The sequence below is a fragment of the Bombyx mori genome, chromosome 9 (assembly GCF_030269925.1).
Source record: "Bombyx mori chromosome 9, ASM3026992v2".
NCBI classification, from domain to species: Eukaryota; Metazoa; Arthropoda; class Insecta; order Lepidoptera; family Bombycidae; genus Bombyx; species Bombyx mori.
This window is the reverse complement of record NC_085115.1, coordinates 14018423-14038228: the sequence shown is the minus strand read 5'-3', so window position 1 is coordinate 14038228 and position 19806 is coordinate 14018423. Positions and strand designations below refer to the sequence as shown.

The window sequence follows — 19806 nt, the reverse complement described above, 5'->3', positions numbered from 1 at the left end:
GTATTCACTTTTACGCGAATTCTTCCTATTCGTACACTCTTGACAGAGTGGTCGTGGTCATGCATCAGTCGGATCCTGCGATACCGATGCTCTCGCGATGCGACGCCATGTGGCACGATGTTTCGCAGAGTGAGAGCAAACATTTATGTTGGAGTGAGTAACAGATTTTATGAGGTCGGTCCATCATGTTGGAGATCGTCCGCGAGATCTTTTGCCCTCGACTTTCCCTTGCACCACCAACCGCTCAATGGAGTCCTCATTACGAGTGATGTGCCCGAAGAACTTGAGGATTCGTAATTGGACTGTTGACGATAGTCTCTCCTTGATGTTGAGCTCTTTCAGGATCGAAATGTTGGTACGGTGCGCGGTCCACGGAATTCTGAGGAGACGTCTCCAACACCACATTTCTAGTGCGTCGATCTTACGACGGTCTTGCATCCTCAGCGTCCACGTCTCAGCCCCATACAGAAAAATTGGAAAGACCAGGCATCTCATTAACCGAACTTTTGTATTTTTGGTTATTCTGCGGTCTCTCCAAATCTTTGTTAGCCTCTCAACTGAGGATCTTGTCACGGCGCAACGTCTTCGGATCTCATCTTCGCAGCCTCCAGCGTTGGTGATAGTGGTGCCTAGATATACATAGCTATTAACTACCTCGCATCCCGCTATATGTTGGACTTCCGGTTGGTTGATGTTAGCACGATCTACGATCATCATTTTGGTCTTATCACGATTGATCGCAAGTCCAAAATCCAACGCTGTAGTCTCCAGCCGGCGAAGAAGCACCTCGATTTCGTCTCTGGTTGACGCCAAGAGGGTAGTATTATCGGCGTATCTCAAGTTTGATATTTTCCGACCGCCAACGGATATTCCTTTATCCCAATCTTCAAGAACTATCCGCATTATATACTCTGTGTATATATTAAATAAAAGAGGAGATAGTATGCAGCCCTGCCTAACGCCTGCCTGTGTGCTGAAGCGTTCGGAGTCAATACTGACAACACGAACAGCGGCCGTGCCATCTTCGTACAGACGTCTGATGGTGTGTACAAGATGTTGCGGTACATCCATTTCCGTCAGTACCAACCACAGCTTCCACCACTTAACGGTATCAAAAGCCAATACGTCCACAGTAATTTCATATGAATAATATTTCCGAGAAATCCGTAGTCTGTGCGCTTCGTGCCTATGCCCGAGGGCTCATTACAGCGTTTTTATTTTCAAAAGTTTTTAATGTCGCTTTTCTTTCAGCTGCACTCCGGTAAAGTTCTTAGACTGTTTTTGTTTGTCATAATACATTTATAACTTAAATATTGCACCTGGGACCGAAATTTCGTAGTTTTAATAATTCATGAAAATTCCCTGAAATGTGAGCTGTGTTTGTTTGCGTTTTTTTGAACATAAAATACACAAGAATAGTTCAGGATAGTTAGTATCTTTTGAGTTTGAATCGTTTATGCTATCATTTTTTTGTCTCCCTAACTATTCGCTATTACTCTAAAGGGCTATTCCAGCTACACGCGTATGGGTAGATTAACTCACGGGCTTAACCCGATAATATTTTCTAACGCAACACCGAGCAAAAGAGCAATGCTTTATAGAATCTACAACCGGATCGGAATCTTGACCCACTGAAAAGATCCGACGGGAAACTCAGTGAATTGTGTTATGGGTTAGTTTGCTCGTCAAACTCACGGCGATAACAGTTTCTGGTGTTTGAAGAGCTTAATAACACCGAGTGTAGATTCGACAAGAGATGGTTTGGGTGACGGCGGCTTCGCGTTGCCTCGTCGCCTGAATAGGATGTTTAATTAGCGGCGACCATGATGCGTGGGTTGTCGTTTCGCACCGCTGTATCAAAGTAGCGTTCTGACGCCACCTTAAGATACTTAGTATCGGTTCTTAATTTAGATCGTCGGAATTGGATAACTTGGATAGAGTTTATGTGCATACGGGAACATCGAACGTTCCCACTTGCTACTGTCACGCACTCGACGCAATAACGATGCACTTCGCTTCCAAATTATTGCAAAGCAGTCATCTGTGTGAGATGTCGCAAGCACTGCGGATAATGTATTTCTAATAACAAATAAGTTAGTCTCATTTGCGCTGCAAACTGACTAACTTATTTACTATTCGAACTCCTTCATTTTGAATACAGCGAAGTAGGTAAGTAAACATTGTATCTCTCGCACCTCGCTCTGTTTGTTCAAAGCGAATTGCACAATAGAAACCATTCTTCAGCTGCACGTAGCTAGGTTCAATCATCGCAACGGTCCTCGCGGTGGGTAGCGTTTGAATTACTGCACTTATCCTGTGGGATTATAGAGTGAAACTACTATTTGAACTCGAAAGAGCGTTGTCCTGCTATTTAGTTTGTTGAAGTAGTTGATTGGACGAACGTATGGTGTTCGGTAGATCTTGGACGCCAAAAAGTAAAGCTTGGTGACGCTGGAATAAATATTATGGAGATTCCTATTTTTATTGATTAGATGAGTGAAAGAGTTCATGGCTCACTTAATGTAAAGTGGTTATTGAAGAAAATAGACATCAAAATGTGAACCCCAGCAAACTTCAGCCATGAACTGGAAGTCTCAACTGGATTGTACAAAAGCAGTTGTGTTGAGGTCTACTCTTCGATTCGCTGCGGAAATAGGTGGGACGGTAGCACACGCCCGCGCGGACTTACAATACGTCCTTCGCATTCTGATGGTACTCCTCGACAACACAGGCTTTTTTATTTTTATTGCTTAGATGGGTGGACGAGCTCACAGCCCACCTGGTGTTAAGTGGCTACTAGAGCCCATAGACATCTACAACGCACATGCGCCACCCACCTTGAGATATAAGTTCTAAGATCTCAGTATAGTTACAACGGCTGCCCCACCCCTCAAACCGAAACGTATTACTGCTTCACGGCTTAGTGAGAAGACTCAAGAGGACTAAGCCTTTTGAGTTAGTATGTCGTTAATTCGAAATAGTGTTACGGTGAAAGTGACGTATTTAAATAATACATGAACAAAGCCTTAAGAGACACTAAGGTCAGTGGACTTTATTCTTAGAGAAATTGGTAAAATAGTAGTTTGCATTAAATTTAAATAACTTATTAGCCTTATTGAGCTAGATTGTAATCCTAGCATTGTGTCGCAACTAGGTTTTGGAACATTACATAAAAAAAAAGTAAACTTAAATTCACAAAAACAAAACTCACCAAACACACCTCCTATCGAGTTAAAATGGTAAATGTTTTTTCAGTCTCTTGGTAAAGGCGAGAATCCTAGTGCGATCATAAATGTTCACTGTAGCGATGATCGTAAAACAGTCGCGCGGCGCTCGCTGCAATTCTCATCGATCCGGATCGAACCGGTCGTGTATGAAAAAGAGTCAATTACATTTAAAGAGGAAAAATTTTCGATTCTTATGGGCTACTTTCAAGTTTTTTTAAAATCTATATCTATATCTATACTAATATTTATTATAAAGAGGAAAGATTTGTTTGTTTGTTTGTTTCGAATAGGCTCCGAAACTACTGGACCGATTTGAAAAATTCTTTTTCCATTAGAAGCCGACATTGTCCCTGATGAACATAGGCTACTTTTTTTTTTTTATTTTTTTTTTTTGGTTTCATGTGTGTTTTAATGTTTCCGAAGCGAAGCGAGGGCGGGTCGCTCGTTAGTATATAAATCCACAGTGGTTTTTACGGATGTTCCGTTGTAACTACTGAACCATGCATCCGATTGACTTGAAACTTGGTATCCATGTAGAAAATACATGTACTTAATGGATAGGTTAATATTTATATGAGTGTTGGACCCCCTATACCAGTTGCGGGGGCGTTAATGATGAGAATCTTTGTGGGGGTGAGAAATAATACTGTTAATTTTAAATGCCCAGCGAAGCGGACGGGTACAGCTAGTTGCTTATATGGGTGGACAAGCTTACGGCTCCCCTGTTGTTAAGTGGTTACCGGAGCCCACAGACATCTATAACATAAGTGCCATCACCTACCTTACGATATGAGGTCTAAGATCACAGTTTTTACAGTATAACGTCTGCCACCCCTTCTTCAAACCGCAACGTATTACTGCTTCACGACAGAAATAAGCAGGGTGGTGGTACCTACTGATGCGGACTCACACGACGTCCTACCACCAGTAATTTGGCGGGTTTTATTTTTATTACATGCTATTTATTCTGTTCACCCTGGAAGTCAATCGCGAACATTCGTTAAGTACGTATCTCATTAGAAAAAATAGTAAGTACCTGCCTGCAAGATTCGAACACCGTTACATCGCAACATACGAATGCACCGGACGTCTTATCTTTTAATCCACCACGACTTAAATACGCGGTCATCAGATCCTAAATTAGGGTTATCTGTAACACGGGAAACAGAGACGGATGTACATAATTATAAACGTTTAAATAAATATGTGGATATCAAAAACACGGACGAAGTGTAATTATCCCGTTCATGATACGAATGTTTATTATATCGTGGGTTGAAAGGAAATTTGCTTTAAGCGATATTTTTGCAACTTTACAGAAGAGCCATTTGAAGTTTAATATTTAGAAAAAATATCATAAAAAAGGACTTCTTCAGCCATTTAAATAGGGTAAACTTAATTGAAGTTCAATTTAAAACATCGTATTACTGACGCTTATACCAAGTAAAACGGACCTTTAATTACAAAGATAAATGTGGCGTATTTTTTATTGCTTAATTGGGTGGACGAGCTCACAGCCCACTTGGTGTTTAGTGGTTACTGGAGCCTAGAGATATAATTAAGTTCTAAGGTTTAAAGTTACAACGGCTGCCCCACCCTTCAAACCGAAACGCATTACTGCTTCACGGCAGAAATAGGCAGGGTGGTGGTACCCACCCGCGCGGACTCACAAGAGGTCCTGCCACCAGTAAAAATTATACCAAATTGCCTTTCAGCCTACGATATGACTTTCTTCAAGCTGGAGGAGAGTACTTAGCGGTTTTCCTGTACCCCTAGAATTATTAATGAGCGATAGTGACTGATCAACATCAGTGTGCTTAGTGCGAGTTTTTTAACGTTCTCGATAGCGTAAAAGTTAACTCAAATTTGTATGCAGTTGGAACAGCGCCCCTAGCGGCAAACGTACTGTTATATGAGTCGTCTATTATCAAAGGCGGCAATCTGTACATTTGGACAAAAAATTTTTATTGATATGTCAATACAGATTTATTTGAATATAATCGTCTCCTTCAAAGAATACGGTTCAAAACCTGCATTAAATAAAGGTTAATAGTTAACCTGTTATTTATCTAAGATGTCGTTCCGAAGAGTTTTGTGACTGCCAATGGAATACAAAGTCAATAATTCGTTTTTCTGATTTACCAATCATTGTCCAAAAGTCAGATTGCCGCCTTTGATAATAGTCGACTCATATATTCCTACCGAATCCTAAACTGCTGACACCCTCGAACCGCTGACTAGACGGTCCGAGGTAGAGACTTGATAGGAGACCGGAGAACGGGCAGTAGTCAGTGAACTGTGTTAGAGTACCGGTGCGGCTGCCGGGATTACTCTGAGAGTCATTATCCATATTGTTCAAAATCCAATAAATAGTTGTATCCTGAGAGTTTTCCTTTTTTAAAACGACCTCAGAGAGAATTCCCATAACAGTACGTAAGAAGTCCCATTCCATACAAACATGAGTTAACTTTTACGCTATCGAGGACGTTAAAAAACTCGCACTAAGCACACTGATGCGCCGTACACTGCCTATATACAAAGGCAATTTTTAAACAAAAGGCTTCTACCCGTTCTCCGATGAATCTCTCACTACTTCTACGACGCTACAGAAAGAGTGCTGCTACTCCCCACTACCAAATACCCTACTTGGAACAAATATTTGAAGCTCAGATTACGTTGGTATGTTAGTAAAAATTAAACCCGCAAAATTATAATTTACATAATTACTGGTGGCAGGGCGTCTTTTGAGTCCGCACGGGTAGCAGGGTTGTGGTACCTTGCTTATTTCTGCCGTAAAGCAGTAATGGCTTTTCGGTTTGAAGGGCAGGGCAGCCGTTGTACTTTTAAAACTGTGATTTTAGAATTAATATCTCAAGGTAAGTGACGGCATTACATTGTAGATATCTATGGGCTCCGGTAATCACTTAACAACAAGTGGGCCGAGAGCTCGTCCGCCCACTTAGCGATATAAGCAAATCTCAAGGAATAGACACATACAGAATCAAATTTCATTACTGTAAAGCCTAGAATGCATTCCGCATTGATCCGGAACGAACCGCACTGAACCGGTTAGAGTCATATTCAGTGGAACCAATTCAAATAACGGCATCATTCAAATCAAACGAAAATGTTTTTATACGATTGAGTTTTCATTGCGTCGGGTAATCGAGTTTCGAGCGAGTTAGAAACCGAATTTCACTGCTGGATCACTTATCGGTTAAGTCACGATTCCGGAATCACCGGCCTTAGCCGGTGATTCCGGAATTCAAACAATTCCGGAATTCGGACAAAAAATTCCACGCAATTCCCCGCTCATCTTAATGAGCGGGGAATTGCGTGGAATTTTTTGTTCGCGAAGCTTTTTTTTGATGTTTGTAATTAAAGTTGCTCAATAAACACGAAAAACAACAAAACTCTGCGAAATTATATTTTCTGTTCGTTGTGAGAAGGTCTGTTTTGTATACATAGCATGCATTAAGAATGCGTAATACAAGGAATTAGTATATCATAGGAAGTGTGAAAGTAGCCCCAGTGATTGATAAATTAAAGAGCGGACGGTTAACGTGGTATAGACATATGATGCGTAAAGAGGAGATGCATGTAACTAGGAGATGTATGGAAATGGTAGGACAAGGTAAAGGGATGGCGGCTTCCCCCCGGTGAAGGGCAAGGGGCAACCTGAGGGGGTAGAGGCCGCGCGGCGCGCTACCAGCACTCTAGCGCGCTGCCAAGGAGATACGAACCGGCAAGCTGGTTCTGGTCCAGCGGGGTATTCCGGGACACCAGCGGCACCATCTGGGCGGACTGACGGGCTGCCGTACCGAGACGGCCGACGTTTCAGAGCCTTCGATTGGTCTCGAAGGCTCCGTCGGCTGGGCGTTCTTGGGGTGAGCCGCGTTGTCTGGTGTTAGTGTTGACGCGGTAACCCCCTACCTCATCCGGGTTCTGGCCTCGAAGGGGATCGGACGTCGGATGTAAGAGTGCAGGGGAGTCGTTTAGTGGGTGGGCCCTAAAATTCCTTGGGCCCGCGGTCTCCTTCCAACACCTTGCAGATCGTTGAGTCCCACATACCCCGCGCGCCCTTTAAGCGCGGGGACCTCGTAGGAGGTTCGGCCCCCGGCCCGAAAAAACAAAAAAAAAGGGCAAGGTTAAGGGGGAAGAGGTCGACCAAATCAATGATCAAAGAAGATATGGATGGAGTGTGTGAATGACGTTATGAGAGAAAGAAGACTGAGTGTTGAGATGACGGCTGATAGAGGAGAATGGAATAGAAAAATTCGCTGTGCCCACCCCACCTAGTGAGATAGGGCGGAGAAAAAAAAGAAGAAGAAGAAGAGCAAGCATTATAGACATCACGAATGCGACCGTCTACGTTAAGATATTTTAGGTATAGAGTTGAGGCTAAATTTCAATAGAATCACCACTATCCAAGCATAATTGCTTCCTATCAGAAATAGGAAATGTGATACATTAAAAGTAAATTTAGCAAATTCTATTTATAGACGGATACTAGTTATACCCATATCATTATAATAATATACGGTAGTCTTGTGTCTCTCGGGTAGATTTGTAACATAATGTAATGTCGAAAATGCCACTACTTGAATGAGAATCAGGCTAACATCGTTTAGATCAAGAGCGTTACGTTTTCTTTTTCGCCCTCAGAGTCTCTTGCTGGATCTTCTCAGTAGGACTCCAATCCGGTAATAGTGATTTTTGGGTTAAGTCCGTGAGCTGACCTACTCGTCTGGACGTAGCTGGAATAGCCTGGACGTAGCCTTTAGGCTTCCAGCGAATAGCTAGAGAGAATTTTTTTTTTGTTTTTTTTTTTTATGTTTGGCAGATTACTGTGGCCTGCTATTTCACCTTCACTAGAACGAGAACGTGATTTGTATCTTTTTTTTTAAGTACCTAGCCATGATAAAAATCATCACAAAAGTAGTAAGCCTAAAGCGTACCTTATTGATATGCAAACAGTTTTGTGATATATCAAACCGTTATTTGTAATCGCGACTCGAGCTTTCACCTAGTCCATTCGTTGGACCAAAAAATTAAAATTTCAACGCTAACAAAGCTTACATTGCCCCTTATTACAATATTTACTTAATATATACTACTTATAATATGCATTATTAAAAACACAAAAGACCGATAGCAGCCAAACCAATTAAAAAAAAAAAAACATTTCAAACTCCCTAAAATTGATACCTCGAATACTAACAGATCCCACAATGATAACTTCGCAAAACGCCGCCCGAAAATAAAAGTATTTACATATCAGAGTGCGGCCCATTCGACGTCCCGCGACACTATCTGAAAATCTTTCCGAGAAAAAAACCTGACATAATTCGTTCGAATTTGTTCACTTTGTACCAGGAAGATGTATCTTTACCTATTTCAATGTCCAATAGTGACGGGGACCATTTACGATTTATTGGCTGGTCGATAAAAATAGAATTTAGATTCTCGACTATGACTATTGACGTATAACAATAGAATAGGGATTGCGAATGGAATTGTCGATGTTTTTTTTTTGGTGGAATTATTATTATTAGCTCAGATTACAGTCCTGTTGCAATACTAGTGTAATTTCTACCGCATGCTTCTAAGTTGCCTTGGTATCATGTTTACTGGAGGTAGACTGTAGGCTCGCCTACTCATCACTGATAATAAAAGAAAGTAAAAGAGTAGGCCACTGAAACTTGTAAAATAAAAGATTTGTTTTCGCATTTTTCAATTTATTATTATGAATATAAGTGTATGGTCTTTTTTCATAAAAACAATCTAATTAAGCATACTAGATGCAATATAATTATATTTACAGTTAAGGACGGTTAATTCTCACGCTTGAAGAGGACCTCAATCGGTGATCCTGATCAGGGAGAAATACAGGCCATGCGACGTGCAGTTCAACACGCCGCATATATTGTTATTAAAGACTGATCTATTTGCGGCATAGCGCTATCCGATCCGACAAACCGGTTCTGTTCCAGTAGGATATCCCACAATAGTAGCAAAACCGCCATCGATGGTCAATGTATCTTTAGCCCAAGATTCCATTGGCCGCAGTGGCTTTTCCTACCTCACTCGGTTCTATCAACAGTTTTCCCGAGATAAAGCTCGAAAGCTTTTAAAACGTATATGCGTGTGTTCAATTACCGATAAGTACATGTCCAAAGATTGTGAATAGGCCGCGTTAAAATTAATTATAAAAATGAATCGTTAAAAAAAAGCAACTTCACATCACTATTTCCGTATCACAATGTCCGTTTTGAGTAATAAACTTCTCTTTCTTTTCAATCGGACTGTGCAAACGCTATCTGATGGCCGCTGAAAGCGCTCGGGGAAATGAAAATGTACAATATAATATATTCTTTTTTTTTTACCATTTTTATATTTATTTTTCTCTTGTATCGAAAAGAGGGGCATTACGGGTTAGTGGTTTAGAAATAAAATGTTGCTTATGCATCCGTATCGCGTGTAAAGTTCAGTGTTTGTTTATTTTAATGCCTTGGATAACGCAGCTGGCGTTTGACAATATCAAGGGTATTGTCATGTCGATGTCTTTAGCGTAATATTCTCGCTAAATCTTATCACAAAAGATATGTTATAGTAGATTCGTAGTAAAAGCATGCATAAAGTGTTAGCGACTCTCGTCACCAAGAGTTGTAGAACTTTAGCATTGTTTAGAAGAGTATGTTTGTGATTTAAATAAATAAAATCCATTTGATCGAGTGCTGTTTTTTTTAAATCCGACATTTCGAATTATTTTGGTGTTATTTTTGGTGACAGTATTTTCTATATTGTTCCCTCACTATTGAGGATTGCGACTATATGTGACGTTTTTCTACTATGTTCGATTATGGGTGGCATGAACCACATGGTACAGACTACCACCAAGTGCTTCTGTTACTAGATTTGAGCTATCTGGCTGGTATTCTGCCCACGGCGCGCTTGTCCTCTATGCGACCCGCAATTGTGAGTTTCTTTAATTGATGTCTGGGAGACCGCATGATGTGTCCGAAGAAGCTCATACACGTTTCCGGCAGATGGATGAGAGCATTTTTCGGATGTTTAGCTGCCTTAGAATGGACTGGTTAGTTCTCATGGCAGTCCACGGTATTCGTAGCATCCTCCGCAAAGGCATCGATTTTTTTGATATCGCGGCTTTTCATGCACCACGTCTCCGTGAGGTGACAGTATACCTACTGTATATTCAATTGCACCAGCGTGCATTTAAACGAATTTCTATTTCCCTATCGTGTTTGAGTGCATCTGTAGTTCTAAAAGTACATAAAACACGCGCGAATATTCCCTCGAATATTTCGGTTAACCAAAATATGCACAAAAAAAAACTAATTCAATTATACAGGGTGCGACCGGCTTTTGCGTTCAGATTAATTTTGCATCGATTTCATGACCGCGAACGCTTGATAGCTGGCTTTGAATACCTGAAAAAATTTTGGAAATAGTAATTGTTTACTTTTTAAAATACATATATGTCACTATAGCCTTTTTTTTTTTTTTTTTTTTTTTCCTACCTAAGCTGATAGCCCTAGCGGCTATTTCAGCGTAGCCTTAACTTTAGTAGGTGAGCTCACGGGGCTCAAACCTGACGATGTTGCTAACACGAACCCTAGCAAGAGTCGTGCTTCGCAGAATCTACCACCGGATCGGAAACGCGACCCACTGAGAAGATCCGGCGAGAAACTCAGTGGGCTGTGTCTGAGAGTTAATTTACTCGTCGAGCCCTTCGTCGCAAGCGACGGGTTCGACGAGAACGGTGACCGGTGCTTGAAGTACCTAAAAGCACCGTTAGTGGATCAGGAGGATCCGAGATGACGTGTTTAGGGCGACGTCGACTGCTTTCCATTCTGTCCGCAGGATCGGGAATGTAGTTACCGGCGGCCACGATGAGAGGGTTCTCGTGTCGTGCCGCTTTATCGAAGTGGCGCATGGACGCCGACTGCAGATACTTACTGATGGACTCTAAGTCCAGGTCGTCATGGAGGTCGACGTTCCTGACGAACCACGGGGCTCCGACGGCTATCCTGCAAAAACGGGATTGAATAATTTGAAAGGATTTTAAGTGTATGCGGGCCGCGTGAGCGAACACTACACTTGCATAGGTCATGACGGGGCGTATGCAAGTTTTGTAGAGTGTCACCTTATTTCTAAGGGACATTTTACTTCGCCTACATATCATCGGGTAGAGACGACCTAGGATGAAGGCGGCACGATCGCGTACCGTCTTGATGTGGGGGCGGAATGTCATCCTACTGTCGAGGGTGACGCCTAAATATTTGACCTTCGGGGCCCACGGTATGGGCTGGTCGTACATCGTGATTGGGCGAACGGCGGGGGCGGGGGTGTTGACGCGCCTAGTCGGGAGAGGGATGCTCAGCGTGGTGTTCGGAGGGCGACCCCTTTTGAAGAGCACCGCTGTGCTTTTCGTGGGGTTAATGTCGATGCGCCACTTCCGGAACCACTGTCCCATGGTGGTAGCTGCGGTCTGAAGTCGTCGATGAAGCAACGCCTTCTTCCTACACGAGTAGTAGATGGCGGTGTCATCGGCGAAGAGCGCCAGATGGGTCTCCGGAGACCGGGGTATATCGTTGATATACAAACTGAATAGTAACGGGGAGAGGGCGGAGCCTTGCGGGACTCCGGCTGTGACGTGACGGGGCCGGGAACGCGTTCCCTCGACTCGATATCGGAACGAACGGTTCGACAAGTAGTCTCGTATGATGAGCACGAGTCTGTCTGGCACTCCCATGTTATACAGTTTGTATATCAAACCGTTGTGCCAGACTTTGTCGAACGCCTTCGCTATATCGAAGAAGAGGGCTCCTGTCGGAATGGGTATAGCCTAATGAACATGCATCGCAAGACTAGACATGAATAATATTTCTCGACTTTTTTTTTGCTGTCAATAGCAGGCGAACTTACGACTGTGGTGAAGTTTGGTGGCGAATGGTTATCGTGGATATTAGTAAAGCCAATGGTATAGCCAAGTCGCCGCTTACTACTGGACTGCGTTTGAAAGTACTGCGAGGACTACAGGACTACGAGGCTTGCGGAGAGTGCTTAGTGCAAGCACCGACTTGGCTCTGTCCCTGGCCTTGCTGACGTCCATGAGCGACGGTAACCACTAACCATCAGGTGGGCCGTATACTCGTCTGCCTACGAAGGCTACAAAAAAAATAACATATTCGAGTAGTTCAGTCTAGAGTTAGATGTTACCTGACTTCGCTTACGTATTAAAAAAGCTATTGACGGATGTCTTTAGTTGTAGATAGTATGGATAAGTTGTAATAATGGACGGTCCAGTTTTAACCGGTAGTAACAGAATTCAGTTCAAGCAAAACTAAGAGTTGTAAAAAAACTTACAGCGCTCATAGTGGACATAGACAGATCGTTTCCGAATGCGGTCCTAATTCCAAAAGCCTTGTTGGTGTAGCATATTATAATTTGGTAGTTCTTCTTGTCTTTATAACGCAAACCGGTCCAGTGGAATTCCAATAATGCCAATGTGACGTTCTCAGCCTGAGAAGTAAGCGGATCTTTCATCAAAACAATGGTGCACAGCATGATGATATAATATATTGCACCCTTGAAAAGAGACAGGCTAATTTGGACTCTATATCGACGTCATCTCTGTCCCACTAAACACCGACAGAGTAGAGTAATAGATAGATTCCGTAGTAGTAGTAGCGGGTACCGTAGTTGTAACCTGCCGAGTAGAGATAGATACCGAGTATCTATTAGGACCACTATTACATTTTAGTAACGCCTGATAAACGTCACATAGGCGGTGTGCGACAAAGACAACACTACACGAAGCCAAAATTAGCCTATTGTCTCTTTCCAAAGGTCGATCGATGTGCAATATTTATGATCAGATACTGTAAATGTTTTTGCTTTGCTTGAGGTCATTTTTCACTACCTACAATTAAGAGAAACAGCATTGTTTAACAGTTTTTGACGTGATAACGTCTTATAAATCACGTCACGTTCCGCCTGAGCCCGAAAATGCAAGGGAGAACGCGGAACAAGCGACAGATAGCCACGATCGGCCTAGGCGTTGGCTTGTGACACATTTATCTCTCTTCTCGCGTGACGTCAGAGCTGGCAGTTCGAATAGTTCTGCTACGGACGTTATCACGTAAACCGACGTTGCAAACAACCAATGTTTTTTTTCTGTTTGTTACGTATAATCTTAAAATACTAGGTGTATATACGAAAACCGGTACGCATTAACTTCGTCTACCCCTTTTCATTGGCTTCTTACAAATACCAGTAATACTTTCGAAGTCGTCGTGGCCTAAAGGATAAGATGTCCGGTGCATTCGTATTGAGCGATGCACCGGTGTTCGAATCCCAGGCGGGTAACAATTTTTCTAATGAAACACATACTCAACAAATGTACACAACTGAATTCCACGGTGAAGGAATAACATCGTGTAGTAAAAATCAAACCCGCAAAATTATTTTTTGCGTAAGTACTATTGGTAGGACCTCTTGTGAGTTCGCGCGAGTAGGTACCACCATCCTGGCTATTTCTGCCGTGAAGCAGTAATGCGTTTCGGTTTGAAGGGGGGGCAGCTGTCGTAACTATACTTGAGACCTTAGAACTTATATCTCAAGGTGGGTGGCGCATTCACATTGTAGATGTCTATGAGCTCCAGTAACAATTTTAACACCAGGTGGGCTGTGAGCTCGTCCACCCATCTAAGCAATAAAAAAAAACAGATCTGCGATGTTAGACATTCACAAAAGTAATATAGCACACGGGTTTTAGTAGGTAGGCCCTCTTTGAAATCCTCGTCTTATTTATGATCTTATTATAGTTAGTCATTGGGCCTGAAGTTGAGTGGCCCATCCGTTTTGCACAAAGGATTGTGTGCCAAAGATTGATAAAATGACCTAATAAATATACCTTTGTCTTGACCATTTCCCCAAACCAATTGTAAGCGAAGATCTCGGCTAGAGTCGGTACCGTATTAGTAGCGAAGATCCAGTTGATTTTCTGAAACAATTCACGAATTAGAACATTTGAAATTTACATGTTTTCTGAAACAACGCTAACTGCATTTTAAATTGTGAAGCCCACTAAGTTTCTCGCCGGATTTTCTCAGTGCGTCGCGTTTCAGATCCGGCGGTAGATTCTGCGAAGCACGGCTCTTGCTAGGGTTCGCGTAAGCAACAACATCAGGTTTGAGCCCCGTGAGCTCACCTACTATTTCGGTGAATCTAGAATAGCCCCTCGAGTTGCTAGAATAGGTTGGGAAAAAAAGTAAATTGTTAAAGTTCGGCTATAATCATTTACGATTTAAATTTCATACGTAAATTCATACGTCACTGCTGAAATGATAAAAGATTTAAACGTCGCAAATATACTGGTGGTAGGGACGTTTTGTGAGTCCGCACGGATGGTTACCACCACCCTGCCTGTTTCTGCCGTGAAGCAGTGCTTTTCGGTGGGGCAGCCGATGTACTGTAGCAGCATTGACGTTGTAGATGTCTATGAGTTCCGATTTTTTTTTTGTAGTTTCGGTCAAGCACATTATACAAAAAAACTCAATCATAGTTTTCGCTAAAGGGATTTTACGATAGATCACAAAGGGCTTTGAGTCATTTGAAAGACTTGCAGATTTAGAAAAATGTATGTCAGATTATATAATGTATTGTATTTTTGTACGCCACAAATGAATTGACGAAATCCACCAGGTACAAGGTTACCCGAATCCAGAGATTCTTCCATTCAGGCTCACAAAACGACCGCTCTCATTACGCAAAGTACTTAATAAGTTTTACTGTTTTAATATACAGAGCAGGTTTGAGTGGAAAGCCAATCGTGTCATGCCACTCTCTAACATATTTTTTATCACTTGAGTCGAATGTACCAAGCGTCTTCACTCTAGACCACGGGAATTTAAATTTCACAACCTACCTCTGTCATTTGAAGCATGATTATGCATATGCTCGCTAATACTGTACATAAAGGTATCAATGTCGACCATTTGTAAATCGCACTTATAATGTTCAAATATCTGTAAACAAATCGAATACAGAATTGAATAAAAATACTTTTTAAAATATATAATATATAATATATAAAATAAAATAAAAATTATAAAATAAAAAAAAATACTTAAATACTAAAAATACTTTAAAAAATATCTGATAGAGAAGAGAGCGACTTATTACGCTTATTCATAATTACGCTATACGAGCTATATTACGCTATAACACAATATTCATAGTTGTTTTGAAGTAAATGTCTGTAGGAGAGCTTGTAAGGGAAATTAATGCTCTGAGAGATTGTTTGAGATGATACGGATCGTTTGGAACATCTGGGTCTGCGGAGGGACTTCGGTTCCCTCTGTATTTTGTACCGTATGTTCCATGGGGAGTGCTCTGAGGAATTATTTGAAATGATCCCCTCATCTCCTTTCTATCATCGCACCTCCCGCCATCGGAGCAGAGTTCATCCATATTATCTGGAACCGCTGCGTTCATCCACAGTGCGTTTCCAGAGATATTTTTGCCACGTACCATCCGGCTTTGGAATGAGCTCCTTTCTATCATCGCACCTCCCGCCATCGGAGCAGAGTTCATCCATATTATCTGGAACCGCTGCGTTCATCCACAGTGCGTTTCCAGAGATATTTTTGCCACGTACCATCCGGCTTTGGAATGAGCTCCCTTCCACGGTGCTTCCCAAGCGCTATGACACATCCTTGTTCAAACGAGGCTTGTGAAGAGTACTTAAGCAGCGGCTTGACTCTTCCCCTGGCATTGCTGAAGTCCATAGGCGACGGTAGGCCCTCACCATCAGGTGGGCCGTATGCTCGTATGCCTACCCGTGCAATAAAATAAGTTTTTTTTTAGTTTAACATTTTAAATTAATTTTATGTTAATTTGCAGTAGAAAAAGTTGATGCTGTTTATGGATGCAGGTTCACCCTCGTACTTCAAGCCTGCAGTCACCATGATAACAGTAAATTAACTGAAAATTTTATTACGTAATTAAAAAAACCTAAGATTCAAACTATAAACTGTGTAAAGATATTTAAAGAACTAAAGTCTTGACTTCGAATTCACGTTATGGTTTATTAGCAAAATTCGAAACCTTTACTAAGTGGTAGGGTGTTATATAAGCCGGCGCGAGGACCATCATTCTGTCTATTTATATCATACACTATTCATGCGTTCTGGTTTGGGACAGTTTGGAAAAAGTGGGACAACCTTTAAACGACACAAGTGACTCTTTGGTCTCAAGTCTGAAGATGGGTAGCAACATTCACGTTGTGATAATGTAGATCAGGTGCTTCGTGAACTATATCACTAATCTACGTAATAAATAAACAATTTAATCAACTACCTCTATCCATACGTCAGAATAATTACTGAATCCTCCACACTGTACTTCCACAATTCCAATCCTGATCAGTAGATCAAAAACCGGATAGCTGATTTTCAGTTCCCGAATGTTCGTCGTTCCGTGTTTCAAAATTATTTTATTCATTAAATATTTGAATAAAATAATTAAATTTACCCACAAATAAATTAGCTAGGTAAGCTGTGACAAGAAATGCGAATAACTATGAAACGGCAAGAAAGTGTTGACAAGTCCTTCTTCAAAGAGGCTTGCGGAGAGTACTTAATGCTATGCAGCGGCTTGGCTCTGCCTCTGGCATTGCTGATGTCCATGAGCGACGGTGACCACTTACCATCAGGTAGGCCGTATGCTCGTCTGCCTACAAAGGCAATAAAAAAGTGTATTCTATGAGCTATTGATACAGGCTCTACTATCGCAGTAGGCTATCAAAGCAATAAGGGTGTACTGTACAGGAAAAGAATTAAAAAATATTCAATTGAGTGCACTAAAGGTTTTTGGTGATGTATAAATGGTGATTGATGATAAATGTATGAGCTCTAATAATAAAAAAAGCTTCTAAATAATTTATCTAAGACATTATTAGTTTATAGGACATGCATTTCTAAAGATTTTGTGTTGAAAAAATAAAACACTTACTTCATCTGATTATCATGAGCAATGTAAAACTTTTTCAATGCTCTATTCAGTTCAATCTCATAAACTCCTACATCTCTCTTGACCTCCAAGATTTCCACGAGCCTATCGCAAGCTATGCAGTAAAAGAACATAAAGAAAACGAACCACATATCAACCACCAGCAGCAAAAACGCTATTTCGAACATGAATATTGCGTGAAGCAAGAATCCGATTTCGTAAAACGGTGACGTCATAGGAACCAGTATTGAAGTCGTTTTGGATAATGTCACCCTTGAACGAATCGCGTAGTAGTACATGGCCGTCAATATATAAGACACAAATGGAAGCAAGATCATTATGAACAGCAGTAAGATGAGATTTCTGCAGTATTTCAATAAAGTTTGGGCTTTTTCTCCATTTTCCCTGATCAAATCAAATAGTGTGGTTTTGGCTATGAGATACGACTTCTGTATCGGTTTTCTGTTCACAAAGAAAAGGGGGTACTTGACTATGAATGATGAAATTATAATTAACGTGTAATATCCTTCCACAATTTGACCCTGGTCGGTCGTGGTCTTAAGGAAATCCAAAGTGCCACAGATCACGTAGATTACTAGGAAAATTGTGAACAGCTGATGACTTGCGTGCTTCTTCAAACTCCAATCTGGGTCCAATATTTGTTGGCCAAATAATCTTTGGACGAGAAGAGCAGGTGCCATTATTTCGTCGATTTCATTCCATTGCCCAGGGGTCCGTATATATTTTTTCAAGACTTTATCTGTTAATATTGCCATTGCAAGCGTAGCGTCTCTGTCAGTAGGTAAAGTTTTCTGATTATTCTAATGGTTACGTAATGTACTATCGTTACGAATTGTGGTTTGTAGGTTTACTTAATTTAAAAAAAGTCTATTTTCATTTTGTGACAATGTTTTTATGAAAATATTGTAATATTAAGTTAAGGTAAGGAAACGAATTGATGCGTTCCCTAACCATCCATCTATCTTTGCCTTAGAGTGAATTTTATCGGATTATTCAATTGGGCTGCGACTTCTAGATTTTCGTGAAAAAAAATTTTTATTTATTTATTAGATGTGTGGACGAGCTCACAGCCCATCGGGTGTTAAGTGGTTACTGGAGCCCATAGACATCTACAATGTAAATGCGCCATCCACCTTGATATATAAGTTCTAAGGTCTCAAGTATAGTTGCAGCGGTTGCCCCGCCCTTCAAACCGAAACGCATTACTGCTTGCTTCACGGCAGAAACAGGCACTATGGTGGTACCTACCCGCGCGGCTCCACAAAAGGTCCTACCACTAGTGATTACGCAAGTTATCATTTTGTGGGTTTTATTACACGATGTTATCGTGTCCTTCACCATGGAAGTCAATCGTGAACATTTATTGAGTACGTATTTCATTAGAAAAATTAGTACCCGCCTGGGATTCGAACACCGATGAATGTACCGGACGTCTTATCCCTTAGGCCACAACGACAAATGTGTTTTATTATTTTATTTTCACTAAATGAAATACTTTAATTTTAATAAATTACCTATATACTGTTCTTATTACACACATTTCCGCCTCTAAACTAGTTCACTCTAATTTGGTTTTCTTCAAGAAATCGTGTTGATGTTAATCTCTTGTTTTTCCTTTCCATCCCTTTTGTATCATCCAAATTGTCCCTTTTATGTTATGTATTCCTATTTGTTCTTAATGTGTTCAATAAATAAATAAACGATACGAAATTTATATTATAGTTTTTTTTTGTTCTCGACTGTACCGACAGCACAGCTGTTATTATCCAATCGTAGTAATTAATCTTTCGACGCCTAACTCCGTAATAACCTGTACAATTTCATATCGCTCCATACAATTACGACTATCAATTCAAATGCATTACACGAACGATTTTCAAACAATTTTCAAACTTGTTTCAATCGGCATAGATTCGACTTCCGATAAAAAGTTATTCAATTAAAATCCAATTTTGAATGACTCGAAACCATTAAAATAATTAGAGTGCCAACTTCAAAATAGCAATAATAATTTTCAGTGCCAATAAAACGGCTATTGAAAAAGATTTATGGTTCAAAGGCGGGGCGGCTTTTAAGGCGCTTTTTTTATGTAATTAAAAATGTCTCTCTCGAGCTTTCGTTAAAATAAGCCAGCATGCTAACTTTATTACGAAACATTAAGCTTTTATTTAGAACGTTCGGGTAATTTTTTAAAATTTCACGAAAACAATGGTTACCTTGGTTCAACTGGGAAAATAATTAGCATTTCCTTCGATTTTTGATCGATCTTCGATTTTTTTCTGCCTGCCTGTCCAAGATATAGACAGTCATATATGCCTATCTTTAAAAATTTACAAGCTGACATGTCATTAGCACCCTTTCGTACTCACTTACAAATAATCATTACTCTTAAAAAACACATTATTTGAATTAAAATGATTTACGCACATAACCTAGTAAATTTATATAAATAATTTGTTATCTTAATTAATTAACGGGAGCTGACATATTATCTATACTAATATTATAAAGCTGAAGAGTT

At 40.8% G+C, this 19806-nt stretch overlaps 1 protein-coding gene across 1 annotated transcript; it reads right to left on the bottom strand.

The window, feature by feature from the left end:
• Positions 1-9613: 9613 nt before the first annotated feature.
• On the bottom strand, positions 9614-18080 carry LOC105842327 (uncharacterized). The gene is made up of 5 exons (XM_038013076.2): positions 17268-18080; positions 15181-15280; positions 14167-14256; positions 12618-12773; positions 9614-10678 (listed from the first exon to the last, which is right to left on the bottom strand). The coding sequence occupies exons 1-5, from the start codon at positions 18038-18040 to the stop codon at positions 10625-10627; spliced, it is 1173 nt and encodes a 390-aa protein (XP_037869004.1). The 5' UTR covers positions 18041-18080; the 3' UTR covers positions 9614-10624.
• Between the last annotated feature and the right edge of the window lie 1726 nt (positions 18081-19806).

Bases quoted from the DNA above. Each gene is read 5' to 3' on its own strand.
- LOC105842327 (XM_038013076.2), bottom strand. From the start codon at position 18,040: ATGGCAATATTAACAGATAAAGTCTTGAAAAAATATATACGGACCCCT. The intron at 14,257-15,180 runs GTAGGTTGTGAA...GAATTGTTTCAG, and splicing joins TCATGCTTCAAATGACAGAG to AAAATCAACTGGATCTTCGC. The intron at 12,774-14,166 runs GTATATTTATTA...CTTACTTCTCAG, and splicing joins GGGAAATGGTCAAGACAAAG to GCTGAGAACGTCACATTGGC.